At 43.3% G+C, this 20,424-nt stretch overlaps 1 protein-coding gene across 11 annotated transcripts in view; it reads right to left on the minus strand.

The window, feature by feature from the left end:
• Window positions 1-3,768: 3,768 nt before the first annotated feature.
• Window positions 3,769-20,424, minus strand: part of TMEM139 (transmembrane protein 139) — a 55,645-nt gene continuing 38,989 nt past the window's right edge. For 7 of the 11 annotated variants that reach the window (XM_053300443.1, XM_053300437.1, XM_053300441.1 and 4 more), the window contains 4 exons: window positions 19,960-20,028; window positions 16,434-16,520; window positions 6,254-6,565; window positions 3,769-4,532 (listed from right to left, as the gene is read on the minus strand). In XM_053300443.1, the coding sequence (XP_053156418.1) occupies window positions 4,121-4,532; window positions 6,254-6,501 (660 nt within the window). In that variant the 5' untranslated portion in view covers window positions 6,502-6,565; window positions 16,434-16,520; window positions 19,960-20,028 and the 3' untranslated portion in view covers window positions 3,769-4,120. Of the gene's footprint in view, window positions 4,533-6,253; window positions 6,566-16,433; window positions 16,738-19,959; window positions 20,029-20,424 lie in introns of those variants that run through there. The other 4 variants (XM_053300446.1, XM_053300447.1, XM_053300438.1 and 1 more) reach the window with 3 other exon arrangements.

Raw genomic sequence — 20,424 nt, forward strand, 5'->3', positions numbered from 1 at the left:
TGGTGCCCCCCAGCTTGAAATTGTTTTTTGGGGGTGCCTGGGGTTGGGGGCGAGGGGGGTGACCCCTTTACTAACTGCTGGTCCTGGAAACTGCGCACAAAGAATGTACCGCTCCATGACTCCAAAAACATTGAGAAACACTGGTGTAGACAATACTGAGTTAGATGGACCTATGGTCTGATTCAGCATATGACAGCTTCCTATGTTCCCTCTCACATAACACTAGAACCATGAGTCATCCCATGAAATTGACTGCCAGGAAATTTAGGACCAGCAAACTGAAGTATTTTTTCACACAATGCATAATCAACTTGTGGGATTCTCTGCCACGAGATATGGTGACAGCCAATAACCTGGATGGCTTTAAGAGGGGCTTGGATAACTTCATGGAGGAGAGGTCTGTTAATGGCTACTAGTCGGAGGGCCACCTCCAGCCTCAAAGGCAGGATGCCTCTGAGTACCAGTTGCAGGGAAGTAACAGCAGGAGAGAGGGCCTGCCCGCAACTCCTGCTGCAGGCTTCCAGTGGCAACTGGTGGGCCACTGTGTGAAACAGGGTGCTGGACTAGATGGGCCTTGGGCCCGATGCAGCAGGACAGTTCTTATATTCATCATCATCATCATCATCATCATCATCATCATCATCATCATTTATTCTGCTTCTCCACAAAAAGTTCTCAAAACAGTTTACGTAGAAAATGGAATAAAAATAAGAAGATGGTTCCTTGCCCCAAAGGGGCTCTTAATAAAAAAAAGAAACACAAGGTAGAGCCAGCAACTTCGTATGGACAATTGCTCTCCCTCCACTAAAGAGAAGAGAACCAGCACAGACAGCAGGGCTTATCAAGGATCAAACACGATAGTGCACATTTACCTTGAGAAGTGCTTTTTGAATGTTTACTGCAAACCTAACAACATTAATCATAGATATAAGTCCCACACAGATATCAATAAGAATAACTTCTGACTAAACCTCTTGTTGCCTGAAAAGGTCTGGGAATATCATCCATTTAGAAAGAAGCTAAGCCACATCTACAGGCCTTGAATCCTTGTTTTTCCATTCTGGACACAGTTTCAGAAGAGTAAATAAAGCAACATCTTTTCTTTATCTATTTTCCATTCCCTTTCCATTTTCTTGCTTCCATTATCTCCTGGCAATCCCTCCTGATGCCACGCTTTCTGTTCCTAGAGAAAGTAAATTTATTATATAGATGGTCCTGTTTTCCCCAAGATTTCTGAAGTTATGTCATTTTAAAAAGAAAAGTCTTTCTCAACTGAAGCCTCCCATCAATGTGTTTCTAGTGCATTTTCTGGGAGGAGAGCTGGTCTTGTGGTAGCAAGCATGACTTGTCCCCTTAGTTAAGCAGGGTCCACCCTGGTTGTATACGTATGGGAGCCTAGATGTGTGAGCACTGGAAGATATTCCCCTCAGGGGATGGAGCCGCTCTGGGAAGAGCAGAAGGTTACAAGTTCCTTCCCAGGCATCTCCAAGATAGAGCTGAGAGAGACTCCTGCCTGCTGCAACCTTGGAGAAGCCGCTGCCAGTCTGTGAAGACAATACTGAGCTAGATAGACCAATGGGCTGATTCAGCATCTGACAGCTTCCTATGTTCCTATCATCATCATCATCATCTATTCTGTTTCTCCACAAAAAGTTCTCAAAACAGTTTATGCAGAAAAAGGAATAAAAATAAGAAAATGGTTCCTTGCCCCAAAGGGGCTCTTAATTAAAAAAAAGAAACACAAGGTGGAGCTAGCAACAGCCACTGGACTGAGTATTGTTGCCATCCATCCTAAGACACATTAAGTAATGGGAGCACTATTTCTCCTCTTATTATACCTATGCCTGGGCAATCATCCACACGGCTGAGGCTATTCAACATCCTTCACATTTGTTCTCAGGATATCCCAATCAGTGTTCTATTTTTTTTCCCCCCCATTTGTGTGTGAAATGAGTTTTGTTCTGGGTGGCAGTATCAAGGCAGTGTGTGCGCACGTGTATTCAGAGTGGGCCTTCCTGATGCAGCCTGAGTGGGATCTAAAATTAACTGAGAGGATTCAAAAAGCCTGTGAGCGCGTGCATGCCTTAGTAAGGAACCCTGATCCCAATCTCACTGGTGCCAGACAACTGGAGACTGATTTTCTGTTTGATATTTTGTTCTTGAATGTGGAAGGAAGACATATACAGAGCAGCTCCTGCTGAGGAGCCTCTCTGAGGAGAGTTCCAGAGACTGAGCAGAGTTCTTTTGTCCTGGGAGGTGGGGGAGAGGACTGCTACAACATGCTTTGAGGCTTTAATTCTAATATCCATCTTTTTGCAACTATAACTTTTAGCCTCCTTATCTCTTCCAGCTAAGACTAGAAAGTAAGTAGAATGGTTTATGCCTTTTGAACATTTTCTTTTCATTTTAAATTGCCTGTAAACTTTAATTTTTACAAATAAGTTGATATGTTGGGTTTTAACAGCTGGAGAACCGAGGTTTTAATCTGTGCTCATTTGTTTTACTTAAACTGAGGATGGTGTGTCACACCAAAACCCTTTATGTTTACCAATTTTTAGGGTTTTTGTGTGTGCACAATAAAAAGGCCGTTCAGTTGAGAGTTTAATTCTTACTATAATAAACTAAACTTTTAAACTTTTTTATTAGCCCTGCTCTCCCCATTCTGGCAACCACACTAGAAAAAGGCTCCAGGATTGGGTTTTTTTCCCCTCCCTTAAGCCTCAGGGGATACCCATGTTAATTCACTTGAACCATCTCGTATGTGAGTTGGGGATTTGGGGTGCTTTCATTTCAGGCATCCAGCCTGTCTGGAAAGGCTGGTGGTGGAGCAAAAACTCTTTTGTGAGGAATCGCAGGGTGCAGGGGCCTAACAACTAGGCTCTTGCATGCCTGGGCCTCCTTCACAATTGAACTTATCTCCAGTGAGCTTTGTGCCTTGTAGTTGTTGACTTACCCGCGCTCTCTACCAAACTCATTCTGATTTCTTAAGCAATACAATAAATTTTGCATGACAATGGACGACTTTTAATAAAATGAACTTTAAAGACAAGACCCAATCTAAAACTATAATTCACATTAGTGATTAGACTTCGGGAGCTGGAAACGTCGTCACATGCTTCAGCGGTCCCTGTTTACAAGGGACAGTTCTTGTTTTCTGAAAATGTATGGGCATGGATTCAAAGCATCAGGGTCTTGCTTTCATCCCCTCACCATAACTGCCTTTCCAGACTGTGGTATATTTTGCTGAATGGGTTTGTGTTGTAGCTATTCTATAACATGTACAAGCAGATTTATTCTGAGACAGAACACATTCTATCACATAATCCCCTGCTTTAAATAAAAAGGACATCCTTGTGAGCAACTTAATTAACAATAACAGTGATAAGAAAGCACGGTTCCTTCATGTGTGCAAGAACAGGGGCACTTGAGGTACACAAGAGTGTCTGTAATGTTATCTGTGAAATGTTGAAGGACATTTGTTATTGTAGTCCCCCAAACCAAAGGCACCTGTATGGCTCCACACAGCAGGAGGCGACTTCATCTTCTTCCCTAACAGGGATATGCTTCACCTGCACAGTCACACCCATTGTTTACACAGGGCATTCCCATTCTGGGACACAGGAGAGAATTGGAGCAGCCTGTGCTTCATGGGAATGGCAACACATTTCAAAAATGTCACATGTATAACGTTGAAAACCCAGGAACCCAATCAGAAAGTGAATCCCCTCAACCAGGAAACATGTAAATCAATCCATAATCTACCCAGAACAGATTTGTCAGGGAAACCAGAGGCCCACATTTTATTTATGTATAGCTTTACTTGGATCACTTATGCCTGGTGAAGAACAAATTAATGAAATGTTGCGAGAAGTATTTTCAGTGGCTAGAACTGGTCCAACGGAAAGAGCCATTATTACTCTGTGTCGCTCATACTTCATTGATGAAATGAAACCAATTTCATCCCCATCATTCCTCCCCAACTCTGTACAGAGACTCTTTGGATAGGATGGAATACTTGGTTGTCCATTCCACAAGCTAGCCGTCTCCAGTGCCAGTTTCCAAGTAGCCTGTGCTACAAGTCCAAGAACACGTGGACCACATTGGCCCCGTGGCCTTTCAGTCATAGCCTTGTGGGCTGGAAGGCTTCTTCAAAGACCTCTTCACCAGTGACATGTTCATAAGCAGGAGGTGGAGTCAGAGGTTCCAGTCGTTCTGGCTGCTCTTCAGTCCCTTTGAGTTCATGGGTATCCGAGACAAACCGCTGCAGTCTTGGGGGCAGCACCAACCTAAGGCGTAGCTTTGAGTGCAAATCTGCCTCTGATGCACGGCGAGTGCCTGGTGCCACTGAGACACTGAATGCTTCCACCACAGTCTCTCCATGGGCAGGTGGCTCAATAACCACACTGTATGGAGGGGGCTCTGCCTGGGATGATCCTGGACTAGAGGTGATGGTCCAGACAGTTGGCGTTGATACGTAGCCTGTTGCCGCCACCTCGTCATATGCTGGTGCTTCATATGCTGCATTGTCTCGGCTGGAAAAAGATGGAGGCTGTGGTTAAAATGGATGAGAACACAGGAACAGCCCTGCTGGATCAGGCCCAAGACCTACTTAGTCCAGCATCCTGTTTCACACAAGTGGCCCACCAGAAGCCTCTGAGAAGCCCACAGGCAAGAGGTGAGGGCATGATGGGGAAGGAATAGAACAGGTTCTTACTGGAATCTTGTACTCTCCCCGTGGGCCAATGCCAATATTATTAACAATGCTGATATTAATTAGAAATAACTTGCAACTGAACTGCAGGGCATTAAAAAAGAAAGGAATTGTGTTATTTTTCAAGTTACACATTTTGTAACACGTACAGACAGTTCCATATAAGCAAGCTGGATTACTTGTAAGAAAACCATTGTTGTGGGGGTTTTAAATTTGTGAATCAGCCCAATGGGCTCGCAGTTCCACTCCCCACCCTGCTCTCCTGTCTGAATTTGGACGTCATGGAGAACAGTCTCTCAGCAGTCAGGGAGACTGCAGAGAGGAGGGGGAACTGGCTGTGTGGGCTTCTTTCTTGCATGAAGGACAGCCCGCACAGCCAATCACAGCTGGAGAGAGGGAGGAGCTTCCTCCCTCAACTCCGGTTTCAGGGAACACAGCCTGCATTTCAGAATTTGGATGTAATGCAGGCTGTGTTTAACCTCGGGTTGGGGTGGCAAAACTTACTACAACCCGAGTGTTCAAACTGGAGTTTGGAGAGTGGAACCTCAGGTCACTCTCTGCACAGAACCGGAGTTTGGAGGGGTATCTTGCATTTTCAGACATACAGGTTTGGCAACCTCTGGCCCCTTCAACTCCAGTTTCATGTTACATGCAAATGCGGCCAGTATTTATTTTTATAAGTCACATTGCTTTTCTGAGGTAATTAAGTCCTCATATGGTGAATCCAGTTTCACAAAGGAGGCTTTTGTATGAAATTATTACCAGACAAATAATGAAACCACCACATTTCATATGGGAACAATTTCCAAAAAATACCTTCCTTCCAAAAATGAAGGTGATAAAAGTTACCGCATAAGGACTTTATAATTGAAAACATACATATAAATTGGGCATTGGTGCTCTGTAAGAATGGCAGATACAAAGACAAAGCTAGTTAGATTTTCAGCCTCTTGAAGCAGGTCTGGTCACAGGAGTTGCCAAAGTTGGGCTCTTGCCCAGGACCCTCAGGGCTACTGGAGGGTCCATGGCTGAATGCCTGAATGCCCACTTTTCTCCTGAATTTGTGCTGTTACTGCTTCATCCTCCTCATCCACAAACAAGTGTTTTCCAGGGGGCCCTGTGATGGTCTGGAGGAAGACTATTCGCAGATGGGGAGGGCAGGAAGAGATTATGAAATAGCAGCCTGCTCAGTTTAGTGAGTAGCTCTGTCACCATGTCTCTTCTGGCCTTGCCTAAATCTAAAATGCTGTCACCACTCCAACTGTAAGCAGCAATGCTGAAGTGTCCATTGTTGCCGCCCACCACTGCCCAGTAAGCCACTTGGCAAAGTTACCAGGCAGTAGTGGAAAGTAGTGGATGCTCCTAGCTTTAAGTGCTTCTGCCTATGGCTAGAGCAATGGTGCCATTTTATATTTCCCGTGATCTAGCAATGCTCTCTTCTCATGATCTCACGTCATCTGATGCTTATGTAGATTAGCTCTAGAGTGCCCATGGCTTTTGAGGTAAACCATGTGAAAGAGGGATAATGGTGTAGTTGCTCACCCTGTCTGACTTTGTCTCCTTGAGGCGGTATTATTTCCTTCCGTTGGATTCTGACGCTTCTGGTAATGCTCTACAGCCACACTAAAGAGGTAGCCAAGAAAGCACAGACCCCCCACCCCAAGGAAGAAGTATCCTACTGCGTTGACATCAGAGGAGATGGCCAGCATGGTTATTCCAATGAGAAGGGTGGCGGTGAAGAGCACCAATAAGGTTTGACGGAGACTCCTCCATTGAAACTCTGACAACATGGCAATGTGAATGGTAATGATGACAGGCAACAGGAAAAGGCTGAGCAGCTGGGAGAATGGACATCTGTTAAAGAGATGAAAGGCAATGACACAAATGCAGTGACACAGAGGCATGCAACCCATGCACCCAAAAGTTGCCCCAATATGACATGAGCAAGCAAGTACTAGATAACATGAACACACACACAGCTTCTGTACAGATGAGAACATAAGAACAGCCCTGCTGGATCAGGCCCAAGGCCTATCTAGTCCAGCATCCTGTTTCATACAGTGGCCCACCAGGTGCCTCCAGGGAGCCCACAGGCAAGAGGTGAGGTGGCATGCCCTCTCCGGCTGTTGCTCCCTTGCAACTGGTATTGAGGGGCATTGTGTCTCTGAGGCTGGAGGTGGCCTATAGCCATCAGACTAGTAGCCATTGATAGACCTGTGCTCCATTAATTTGTCTAAGCCCTTTTAAAAGCCATCCAAACTAGTGGCCATCACCACATCCCATGGCAAATAATTTCATAGTTTAATTATGTGCTGTGTGAAAAAGTACTTTCTCTTGTCAGTCCTAAATTTTCTGACTTTCAGTTTCATGGGTTAGGGTTGTTTCACAACACTAGTTTCACAACAGTTTCACAACCCAGTTTCATGGGTTCAGTTTCACAACACTAGAACCGCTGGTTCTAGTGTTGTGAGAGAGGGAGACAATTTTCTCTGTCCTCCACTCTCTCTACTCCATGCATAACTTTATACACCTCTATCATGTCTCCACTTAGTTGTCTCTTTTCCAAACTAAAGAGCCCCAGATGCTGTAGCCTTGCTTCATAAGGAAGGTGCTCCAGGCCCCGATCATCTTCATTGCCCTCTTCTGCACTTTCCCCAGTTCTACAATATCCTTCTTAAGATATGGTGACCAGAACTGTACGCAGTACTCCAGATGTGGCCACACCATAGATTTGTATAAGAGCATTATAATATTCACATTTTTACTTGCTATCTCCTTCCTAATGATCCCTAGCATGGATTTTGCCTTTTTCACAGCTGCCATGAACTGAGCTGAAACTTTCAATGTGCTGTCCACCATGACCCCAAGATCCCTTTCCTGGTCAGTCACTAACAGATGACACTCCTGAGGACAATGAGAGCAACTGTTACTGAGTTAGCACTACTAATCAGCACTAGCCCTGATCTAGTATAGGTAGCTTGATAAACATACAGACAGAGACAGAATGAAAAAACAGAGAAGCCTGCCTTTCTTCAGATGGGAGATGGCCTTGCTGCAGATGGAAAAGCCTGATTGCTCCTTTTTAAAATAATAAGGCAAAGGTGTTTGAGCAGGGATAACACATCTCCATAGGAAAACTTTGTTAAAGTCTAGTAAAATGTTGTTGATATGGTAGGACAGAGCTTTATTTTTTGTTTCTTAAAGGAAACACTACTAACACATATAAGCACTTACCCTTTCACACACACACACTAAAAATCTAAGCAGATCCAGTTGCTCCAGGCATTCATGGGCTTCTGAGCCAATTATGCTAAAATGCAGTGGACAACATGGCGCTTGCAGGAGCACTGGCTGTATTTTAAGGGGCTAATTTTGCCCTTTCTGGGTTGAGCCTGAAGCACAACAAAAATGCACAAAACTGTTTGGAACACAAACCAAGGCAACAGAGAGGGGCCATTCACACGACCAGCCCTAACTGGGCTTGCACAGCCCTAACTGGGAAGGGCTGGTCATGTGGAGCACTGGGATCAGGACTGATTCCGTTGCTGCCCTGCTGGGTAGCCTGGGTTTTAAACCTGGGCTAAATGTGAGCTAGGAGCGCACCCTACCCCACTCTCTGGTCATGTGGCAGCACAGACAGTTGACAGCCAATCAGCAGCCTGTCCTACCACAGAGGCTGAGGGAAGGAGCATCCCAGCCTCTAGAATGGCCACAATGCACTATGCTGCTGGCGCAGTGCATTGTGGTATTCCTGGAGGCCGAGCAGCCATCCCCCAGACTCTCTCTCACCGCACTGCTCACTGTAGTGGCAATCGTGTGGCCGTGTGGCACAGCAAGTGGGGAATTGATGGCAAGTCCTGTGGGGGAAGATAAGAACGCTCCTGCTTTCTCTCCACTTCTCCCCAACCCTGGGACTATTGGTCGGGAGAATGACTTCAGTCAACAAAATGTACAATGGACAATGATAGCTGGCCAATGTAGCTTGTGTGTTTCTGAAAAGCTATAGTTTCCACACAGCCACAGGTATACACAAGAGAACATGCCTTTGCAATAGGCATCACATTTATTATTTATTTTATTTAATTTAAATATCCCACTTTTCTTTAAAAATTTCAAGGCAAAAAATAAGATGGAACAAATGCACTTCTAAGACACATGAACTAATGGAACCAAATTAAGGCACATCCAAACATGGAAGTCTATATTATGGTTAATATTCTTAAAAGAATAAATAATCCTATACAATGATCACACTTTTTGAGACTGTCCAACACCCTCCTTCCCTCTCTTCCATCCATCTAAAACCAGAAATTGTTGTTAGGGCTGCTGGCTGGGTGATCACCCTTTAAAATACGTATTTTTTGCTAACAGGATGATCATTTGATGTTTCCTCAATGAGAGTTAATGACTAGGCAACGTTTTCTCAGATTTGATCTGATTTTTAACTAATTTTAAAATGAATTTTTAAGCTGCTTTGTATTGTATTTTCTTTTCAGCTTTCTTGTCTGTTATGATTTAACATGTTATGTGTTTTTATTGTATGTTTTAATCCTCTGTTGTGAGCCACCCAGAGAACAATTTGTTATGGGGCAGCTAGCAAATAAAGTTTATTGTCTCTCTATATAATTCACTAAGATGTACCCGTGGCTAATCCCATGTATGGCAGCTCTCGTGAGAGTTCATGAGTGAGGGGAGGGGGAGAGGAAGGCGAGCGGCCACTGAGAGGAAGTGGTGGCTGGGCTGGCCACAGGTGAGAATGAACTGGGGCTGAAGGGAGTGTGGTGGTGGGGGAGAATGAACTTGGGCTGAAGGTGGGGGAAGAATGGCTGAAGGGATGGTGGAGAGAGACAGGGAGAACTAGGGGCGCAGATGTTCTGTGCATATTCTTAATGTTGATTTCCAGATTAGCCGCTCAGCAGTGGCAAAATGCTTCCATTCAGGCAAATCACATTCAAAACGTAAATAGCAAAATGCCCAGCAGGGGGAGCAGTCTCGTGAAAACTAACAACCTGAAAAAACAGCAACTTTTCAATGCCAGATATACAACATTATAGTACTATATTGCAGCGATTAAAATTCGAAACAAGGCATTGGAAATATGACGGGCACCCTGCTGTCAGTGTAGGGACTGCGGTGTCACAACACAGGAAATGCGGAAGCACATTTCAGAGATATGTTGTGACCCCGTTGCAGGGTTTTTATCTGGAAAGTGTCAATAAGCCAGTATCCCTCTCCATAATTTAGAAGGGCTGGGAAACAGTAATCTTTTTTAAATTTTTGTTCAAGTTTTAAACAAAATGTAAACTTTAATCTTGAAGGACATACTGGAAACTGGCTAAAGATGAAGCCACTTTTGTGTGCATTGCTCTCTGGGAATCTGATACAAGATCAGTGGCTTTGCTGACCACTATAGGAGTCTGCTTCCAATGTGCTCTGCTCGTATATTTGTACAGGTAGAGAATCCTTTATCTGGACTGCTTGGGACCAGAGGTGTTCCGAATTTCAGATTTTTCCAGATTTTGGAATATTTTCATAAATTCTGCTAGATCTTTACTCATCTGTTTCCTGTGTGCCCCTGTTATCTCCTAAACTCTTGTGTTTATATACCTAGAAAAAAACCCAAAAAACCTTTCGTCTTCCCCCCTCCTCCCCCACCCTTTCCTTTCTTCCCTCCTGCTGGGAGTGAAGCTTGAGAGGCAGTAAATAAAAGGCAAATAGCAAAGCCTGAGGGGAAGAACTAAAAGGGAAGCTAACGAGGAAGCAACAACAGCGAGTTTAGGGGCTGTATGCAATTGCTCCTGCAAACTGCGTGTCCCACCCAATCCCGGCCCCAACGCTTCCCAGCCGATTATAGAGCCACCCTAATGTTCTCTCTGTAAGTTGCGGGCTTTTTGCTGCTTTATTATACAGTACTATATATACTCTGTTAGCTGCTGAGTTGGGGCCAGGATTGGTTTGGGGACTGAGGTTTTGTGTGTGTGTGTGTGAGGTTGAAGCTACAAGCATTTTCCCCCCTCTCAGCCTGGTGTCCGGATTTCAGAGCTTTCCGGATTTTGGGAGTCTGGATAAAGGATTCCCAACCTGTACTGTATATTTGTCAATGCAGCAAATATTGTCCTACCACACCAAAAGTCTGTAGTGTGCTCTCATTTAAAAAACCCAACCCTAAACCCTGTAGCGCTATCCCTGAATTTGTCACTGCTCTGGGAAGTGGGAGGGGCTTAGCATTAGTGTTAGTCTTGGGATATTGTTTCCTTTGATAAAAACTGGGACCAGGTGTGACTGAGATAAGAAATAGCAGCTATCAGAGCATCCTGTCAATAGATAAAAGTAATCTTAAAGCAATTCTGAAAGAGAGGTGGGAGTCTGCATATGAGCAGGGAGAGCCTTATTTGTTCAGCAGTATTAACACCAATCCAGAAGTACATTTGCAGAGCACCCAATAATTGTACATAGATGGTTCCATCTTCCTTCCTTATTTATTGAAACACTTCACATGATTGGTGTGAAGCGCCATTTGGGTTAGTGCAGAGAGCCGTCCTTGGGTGGCCGGATTGGTTGCCCACACGATTGCTGGTTCCATCACAGAGCCGGCAAGGGCAGCAGGAATTGTGAGCCAGCAGTCCCCTGGAAGTTCCAGGATGCCCCGTGCAAGCGCGTGGGGCATTCCGGAGAGACCCCTGGGGCCGCGAGGTATGTTTTAGCCTCCCGGCAGGGGTCTCCTCATGTGTTGCTGTGCCGCAGACCCACGCTGCGGCAGCACACGATCCACCAAATGGGGTTAGCGAAGCACTCGCTCCACTAACCTCGTTTAAGGCTAGGGGTACTTTGGGCAGTTTGCTGCTTGGAGCCGTGCAGCTCTCGTGGCAGCAGACAGCCAGGAGGAATTGAGCTAGCCTCCCTTAGCCCGATTGTTCCTGGTCATGAGAATATCTTCATTATTTCTCTATGTAAACCACTTTGGAAACTTTTGTTGAAAAGTGGTATATAAATATTTGGGTGTTTTTTTTTAAATTAAAGATTTTTATTTAAAAAGTAGAACAAGGAAGAAAAGAAAAAGACGTTATCCACTCTTGAGCTTCCAGCAGCTACATATAGCATATTTCATATGACAACCCAAAATTTCACATTCCCGCTTTAATAATAATCTTTTCCCTCTCAACGGATGTTGCAAAAGGCAAAGATAGGAGTATGGGCAATACAGTGTACTTATGTACTAATACACTGCCCTCGGCCCTCGATTTTAAAAGAAACCAAATCTTGTAGACCTTGTGCTATATTGAAATTTATAAAAGTTTCTAATCCAATTCAATCTTTATTATGGTCATAGACCAGACTACAAAAACACAAAAAATAACAGACACAGAAAAACAAAAAAACATAAGAACAAATATATCAGGATCTAACATTTAAAAACCTGAACGGATTTTACAAATTATATAACAGTACCTGGCCACTCTATTAATAACATTCTCATCAGGATTGGCTAATAAAAATTTCAGATAAAAATCATCGGGATGCCCTATAAAATCAGTCAGCAAAGGGGAAATTAATTCTAAACTGGCATCCCTATAAAAATCATAATATAAAATAGAATGTGCACTGGTCTCCACTTGGTCTGTACCGCAGGGACATAGGCGGGTGGGAAAAGGAGTGCCTTTAAATCTACCCTCCAAAACAGCGGAGGGGAGGACGTCCAAACGCGCTAAGGTCAGAGCGCATCTGAATTTGGGAACAATAACAAGATGCAGATAACTTGCAGGGTTAGAGCTAATTGTTTGCTCACCCAAATGAACGTTCTTGGGCAAAAGAGCAACTTCCTCCTGAAGATCTATATCTATAATACATTGCTTGATTTCCTTCCTGGCTCGGTCATAACCCATGTTAAGGATTTCCTCTGTAAAAAATCCATAATGTGCTAGTTTGCCACTGATTAAGGTGGACCACTTAAACCTGAACGAATCAGTTTTTATAAGAGAGGCCAGGCCCACACAAGAGAACACAAATTTTAACCAAAGTAGGATGATGGTTCTCCAGTAACAGGTTACCTTTCTAATCAAGCCCACCTCTCTTCTCAACACAACAGTAGGAACATAGCAGGGGACCGATAATATCTATCTCAGAAATTTACAGGTAGATTGCAAAGCTTCTAAAGATGAGAAATTTCTAGCCGGTCCTAACTGGGCACCATACAACAATTGGGGATGAACCAAATTGCCACAAATGTTTCATCTGAGTTATTCCGCAGGTAAGCGGTGACTTTAGCCATTGAAGCATACTCCAGTATCTTTAGTAACCATTTGTCCAAAGTCAGGATTATCTGTCACCACCAATTTGCAGCGTAAAGGATCCTAGCAGCTGTAATCATGTATACAGATTGCTCAGTGTATTTGGTGGGTATAGAGGGTTTAGTCATGTTTAACAGAAAAGGCTCCCGGTGAGTAAGGAAAATGAATATTTAAAATTTGTTGCATCTTAGTGTGATTTCCCCCCCCCCCAAAAAAAATTGCTGTGCCTTACTGCAAGTCCACCACATGTGATAAAATGTCCCCACGTGATTCTTGCATTTCCAACAGTCTACCGGGTAATTACTGTCCATCTTTCTAATAATTGCAGGAGTTATATACCACCAAAAATACATTTTATATCAGTTTTCTCTTAAGGTACTATTTGCAGTAAATTTTATATTCATCTTCCATTGATGCTCCCATTGTTGAAGATCAATTGTTCTGTTTAGGTTTTGCATCCATTTAATCATGCAGTCTTTAATCTGTTCTGTTTCCAAGTCGTATTTCAACAGCAGTTTATATATCAGTCCCAATAGGTGGTAAACATTTTAGTTATTAGCACTTAAAATTCTGTAAATCTCTGAGTTTATCACCTTGTTTTTGTATTTCTTTCTGTACTATCGAGCTGATGTTGAAACCATGGGGGTTCCTCAAACCATTCCAAAGTAAGAGTCTGAAAGGATGTGGGTTTTAATTTTCCTGTAGTTAGACTTTGTAGACTATACGCCTTCTCTCTCCAGAGATAAAACTTGTTAGATATTTCTTCTTCATAGAAAAAAATATTTAAAATGGATGCCAGAGGTGATATATCCGGGCTAATCCTTTTCTTGTATTTATCCCAAACACTTAACGGACTGTTTCTAATCATGTGGGACTTTGTTTCTTGATCGTCTCTTCTTACATTAGTCCATAAAAGTTTATGTAGCCCGTCCGACAGGCCTGAACCCTCCATATCCATGATCGAACCATATGGTTCTCTGATCCAGTCCAAGATCCATGTCAAACTGCTGGCATGGTAGTATAATTTCAAATTAAGAACAGCCAATTGTCCCCATTCTTTTACATCTTGCATAATCCTGAATTTAATTCTTGGCTTCTTGTCAGCCCAAATAAGAGTTTGTATGTCTCGGCCATGTATTCAACATCTTATCTTCTATCTTAACTGGGATCATTTGAAATAAGAAATTCATTCTAGGTAAAATATTCATTTTAACTGATACTATCTTTTCCAGCCAAGAGAGGTTTAGTTTTGTTTCCACCTGTTTAGGTATGTTAAGATGAGTTTCCACACTGGAAGATAATTGTTCTTTAACAGGTCCTTATTATTCCCTGTTAAATTAATCCCCAGATATTTAATAGGTTTTGCTGTTGTCTGAAATCCAGGCTTGTCTTTCAGATACAGCAATTCCGTTGCAGACAAGTTCCATGTAATAATCTGTGTTTTACTTTTGTTAGTTTTGTATCCTGAAACCTTACTGTATTTGTAGCTGTTGTTGTTCTGAGGTGCAGTGGCTGGCTCTCCTTCACTAGAAGTTTCCAAACCGAGGCTGCTGGACAATCATCCATCAGGGATGCTGTAGCAGTTTCCTGCACTGAGCAGGGGCGGGAGAGCTAGAAGACCTCCAAGGTCCCCTTCCAGTTCTAATGTTCTATGATTCTATGAACTTGACATTACATATTCCATTACATATTGATACCAAGCATTTCAAGGCCAAGAATGTATTACCTTCTCATTTTGGGTCCAAGTATTAAATAAGAGCCTCCCCATCTCTGGCAACTTTTTAAAAGGTACTGAAGACACATTTATTCACCCAGGCTTTTAAGTAGATTTATATAATTTTAAATAATTTCAGTGCTGGGTTTTAAATGTTTTTAATCTTTTAAATAAAATTAAAAGAACAAGTAATGTTTCCTTCTAATGTCAGTGGGGTTTCCTTGAGTAAATGTAGTCAGGATGTCAGCCAATACAATTAGCAGATCCAACGTAGTACATTGGATAGTGTCATACTACAGAATCAAAATAGATGTGTAGGCAAATGAATCCATGCCAAAGTAGCATGTTTCCCATCCCAAAGTGCCTCTGTTTTCTTTCACTCAAAACAATTGCAGAGGCCGAATCCTGATAGGGTTCACCACGCAGAGTAAACAGGGCTCTTTCACCATATCTCAGCCTAACTGCCCTCACAAGGTTATTGTGAAGATAAAATGAGGGTGGGGGGACCTATGCTACCCTTAGCTCCTTGGAGAAAGGTCATGATAAAAACATAATCATTAATAAAAGGGGCGTAGCAAGGTTGTTGTGGGCCCAGAGACAAGATTTTAAAATGGGCCCCACCATTCACTGAAGCTCAGCTCATGAAGTAAAGAAATCTTAAATGAGAATGAATAGTGGTAACAAAAGGCATAGTAAAAATTTTATTTTAGATAGATAGATAGATAGATAGATAGATAGATAGATAGATAGATAGATGCCACAATAGAACATCATCCTAAATTTTTTTTTTTAAGGTTCTGTAAATTGTGGACGATGCAAGTCATTTAATGGTACGAGAGAAAGACAGGCTGTTCTGGTAGCTCCAGGTCTTAACACTCACATCAATTTTGGAGGAAGAATACAACTGAAGGAAGCCCGGGAGGGTGCACAGCTGGGGGAGTCGGTCATGTGACTTGACTCTGGGGGGCCCCCAAGGCAGTGAGCCCCCAGACAACTGTCTCCCCTTGCCCTATTATAGTTACGCCCCTGATTAATAATAAGAATGTATGACACACTGCCAGTTCTTCAGTAATGAACACAATAGACCTAGGTTTTACTTTTCACATTTAAAAAATATGTTTTGGGAATAGTTTTAGAATCACAGTTTTTAAAAACAGGATTAAAAAACAACAACACAGAATTCCTTTGTTGACCTTTAGAATAATTTCATTTATGATTCATACTTATTGCTGCAATCTAATGATTAAATATGTGTATGTTCTTAATGACAGCTCATAATCTTGTGATTTGAGATGAAGGATTTTTTTCTTTAAAAAACCCAACACTGTATGACATGACAAAAGCTACAAACTATAGTTAAAACCTTTAGGCTTGTTTAACTAATTTGGAGGTTGAGTTTAAAGCACTTTTTAAAAACAACAAACCAACCCCGTTCTTAATTTAGATTTTCAGGGGGTGATATTCTCAGATCATCTGAGTATTCTGTGAAAGGTTCTGCTAGGAAACAGAGTTCTCAAGTGGGAAATGTTCTTCTGCCCACAGTCAAGTTCTTGTGCATAGAATTACACAGGTGTACATATGTATCAGTCCTCTTGCAAGCACACTCACACGCCTTCTCTAGCACACTCAGCTGTCACAATCTCACACATACAAAGTCCCAAGGTGCCTCCCTAAGCAGCAGCATCTTTTGCCAAGCAGTCTGCAAGCTGTGTGTACTCACCAGACATGGATGTTCTACACCAGCCCCAGCCATGCGCTTTTGCGTCTCGCCGTCATCCCAGGTAACCACCTGTCAGTTCCTTCACCACTGTTCCCACCAGGAGAAGAAACACAAATGACTCCCCACTCTTCCTAACTTCACCCTTTAAGGGCACATACACATATCCGAGAAGGAAGTTACAAATGTTGAGAGGCGGCAAACTACAAGGCCATCAGGTTTCACCAGATTTTTCTACTCCCAAATAGTCCTGTGAATTGGCCCTGATTTTCTGTGTGTGTCTCTTCTTTTTCCTCTGGAGAGTTCTCTTCCCTTTCCTCTTCTGCCCTGCCAGTTAGGCCACCTCAAGAGAGCAGGAAGTTAACTTAAAAAAAAAAAAGGGGGCGGTGTGTATGAATGTGTATGTGATCTGCCTCTCCTGTTCTTCTCTCACTATCGGGGCTAAGATCTCTCCCATTTTTTTAATAGAAAGCTTTCACTGACACCTCCCTCCACAGGGTGGGGCCCTGCGCCCAACCCTACATCACAGGGGCTGTTCATAAAACTATTTATGAGCTCTATAAGGGATAAACTATGCATTCTTCCTACTCAAACTGGCTGCCAGCTACTGGTTTTTACACTGCTTTATGTACTGTATACTATAGACAGCGAGGGGAATAAGCTGCTATCAGGCTAATGAACACCTTGTCAAGGCTAGGATGGCATCTCCATGATTTAAGGAAGCCACCTGGCAATTAGGAACACAGACAAAAGTGAAAAGACAGATACGGAATGTTCCTGTAAAATCACAACTGTTCCACTAAAACTTTGACAAGTGTTTGAAGAATCACAAGCCTTCCTCAAAGACAGGAGAGAATCTCACAGAAATTACCTCCAGGTCCTGGCCATCTTAAGATCTCTGCACTAGGAAGGTGACTTGCTGCTGTAGATTCAGCAGTTTCCCAACTTTCTATCTTCAGAGATCATTTCTATGGTGTGGTGTCTGCTAAGGAGCTCCTGTCCATTTAAGAGGGTTCTGCACATGTTTACTGCACATGCTCAGTTTTGGGGGGCCCCCAGATCAGGTTGTAACATAGGGCTGGTTCAAACAACATTGGTCCCAGCACATGTGAAGGAGGCGAGGGTGCACTGAGCATCAGGGCATCCTCCACAGGCACCCCGGCACTCCCCTGGAACATACTTTGATCATGTGTTGGGGCTGTTCATCTGAATGGCCCCTAAACATGTGCTCCAAATACTTGCATATACAAGTAACTGGAATGTCTGTTTGGAGGCCATTTGGATGAACAGGCTCCCACCCCCCAACCAAGGGACCAAGAGCCGAGAGGGCTCTTGGTGTGCCTCCTCTTTCTTCAAGTGGGCTGGAGCTGGTATCATTTGAACTGGCCCATTAGCACTAATCACATGTTATATTCAATAATATTAATTAATTAATTAACATATCTATATACCGCCCTCTACCAAAGCCTCTAGGCGAAGAGCACCTAGGTTCCAAGTTCCCTCCCTGGCATCTCCAAGACAGGGCTGAGAGAGTTTCCTGCCTGCAGCCTTGGAGAAGCCGCTGCCAGTCTGTGAAGGCAATACTGAGTTAGATAGACCAATGGCCTGACTTGCTGTATGGCAGCTTCCTATGTTCTTATGTTCCTACGCAGATCTGCACACAAGTTCAGTTATTCCCGTTACGTTGTATGCAGGTGCAGCAGTACACTTTCTATCTCTACCATGCATTTGAGGAGCCAGGTTCACTTTTAAAATGAACACAGGTCCAATCATTCACACAAAAGCCTCTACGTGTGTATAGACATCTGAATGCAGGTACAACATAATATTTGAATCAAGCTATACTATTAGCTTTGAACAGTCTCTTAGAGATAGATGCCGATACTGCTGAAGAGCTCCAGGAAAAGTCAGATGCCTTTTCTCAGGGGGGCGGCCCTGCTGTCACTCCAGCGGAGGAAGCAATGCACAGTTCACAGCTCACTGCCCTGGTCCCTGCCAGCAGAGGAACAGCACATTCTGGAACATCCTGTGTCTCAGCAGGCCACAAAGGTCAGAGATCCTGTGCTGAAAGATGGTATCTAAAAATCACTGAGCTACCTGGATTTAGATGTGAGCAGACGCCCCTGAGCTCTTTTCGGCTATCTTCAAAAATGCCTCCGATGTTTTCTCCCATGCGGGTAGCTCCAGTGTTGTCTCAAAATTTCACTTTAGGGGATATTTGGTGTCTGACACTCCTAGTCCCAAGCACTGTCAACTTTGCTCACGACATGGAGAATTCCATCACCACCCCAGACTGACTCCACACAAAAAATCAGTGCTGGCAAGAGACAGATTACACCTACAACACAGCTTGGCTAAAAAAAATACAGTACACATTCCGCTTACACCTTGTGTTTTGAAGGCTGCTTTTTTTCCCTCCTGCAAAGTGACACTGCAGATGAGAAGAACCATGCTTAATGCTTCCCCAGTCCACTGCCTTCCTCCTATGACTCCCCTCACCAGTTTGCTTCCCCTCAGCCAGGGTTCAAGACCCATGTTCGTGTTGGCAAACATCACAAGTCTGGAACCCCTAGCTAGGAAAAGGGGACTGAGGGAGAGTGGTGGTGGTGGTGGTAAAGTGGCAGGCAAAGTAAAGGTAAAATGTGCTGCCGAGTCAGAGTCAACTCCTGGTGACCACAGAGCCCTTTGATAGAATACAGGAGGGGTCGACCATTGCTATCTCCCGCGCAGTATGAGATGGTGCCTTTCAGCATCTTCCTATATCACTGCTTCCCAATGTAGTTGTTTCCCATAGTCTGGAAAACATACCAGAAGGGATTCAAACCGGCAACCTTCTAACTTGACACAAAGAGTCACCTTTTAACGTGGTGATTCTCTTTATTTAGCAGGCGGAGAGTAACTGGCCCTATCCAACCCCAGCACAGTACCTCCAGTGACTGTTGCTGGTGTCTATCTTGAGTTTCTTTTTAGATTGTGAGCCCTTTGAGGACAGGGATCCATCTTATTTATTTATTATTTCTCTGTGTAAACCGCCCTGAGCCATTTTTGGAAGGGTGGCATAGAAATCAAATCAATAAATAAAACCTCTGGCTTGCTAGTCAAGTCATTTGCCCACTGCGCCATTAGGTGGCTAAAGTGGCAGGCAAAGGAACAGCTAAAACGCCCTCCTCCTGTCTGACGTTTCTTATCTGCAAATGCTCCCACTCTTAAAGTTCCACCCTAGCATCTTGCATTTGTATTATGTGTACCTTCAAGGTATGGAAGAAAGGAACCACTCTGAGATGTTTTGCTTGTTCTTTCAAAACTATTATTTTTTGTTCTTTCCTCAACATTTCTCAAATGTTTTGCTCAAGCAGACATTTCAAAATTCACCTCAAAAGTTCACATTAGGTGAAGTTTTGTGGGAACTTGGCTGTATTCTGTGTCAAAGGGAGCTCTGTTAAGCAAGTGGATTTGAGTTAGTGCAACCTGTATGAGAGAAAAAGTGAATACTATGGTTCAGAACAAACACAGACAAAGAGAAACGTACCTGAGAACATGGGGACCCTACATAGGCACGTTTGCAGTTTGAGCCTGGATGTCTTCCCACATAGAACACCTGAAAAGGAAAGACCATTCCAGTGACTAAACCTTAAAAAAAGTTCATAGTCATGTGCTACTGTGCTGTCCTCCTTCCCTTAAGATGATATCTCATTTCCTTGTGGTAGTGATTTGACCCTTTCGACATTAAATTTATCCAAACTTTCCTTCTTCAAACCTTTCCCCATCACTTTATCTGACATTCCACCCCCTTCCTCATGTATAAAGTTTTTTAAAAATGATTACAGTATTATGTTCTTAAATGTGAGAAAAAGACCCATTGCTGCAGGGGAGTAGGAAGGTTGAAGTGGGCCCAGAGACAAGATTTTAAAATGCCCCCCACTCACTGAAGCAAAATTTATATGCCACAATAGAACATCATCCTAAATTATTTTTTAAAAGGTTTTGTAAATTG

This window comes from Hemicordylus capensis, chromosome 2 (assembly GCF_027244095.1).
Source record: "Hemicordylus capensis ecotype Gifberg chromosome 2, rHemCap1.1.pri, whole genome shotgun sequence".
Classification (NCBI taxonomy): domain Eukaryota; kingdom Metazoa; phylum Chordata; class Lepidosauria; order Squamata; family Cordylidae; genus Hemicordylus; species Hemicordylus capensis.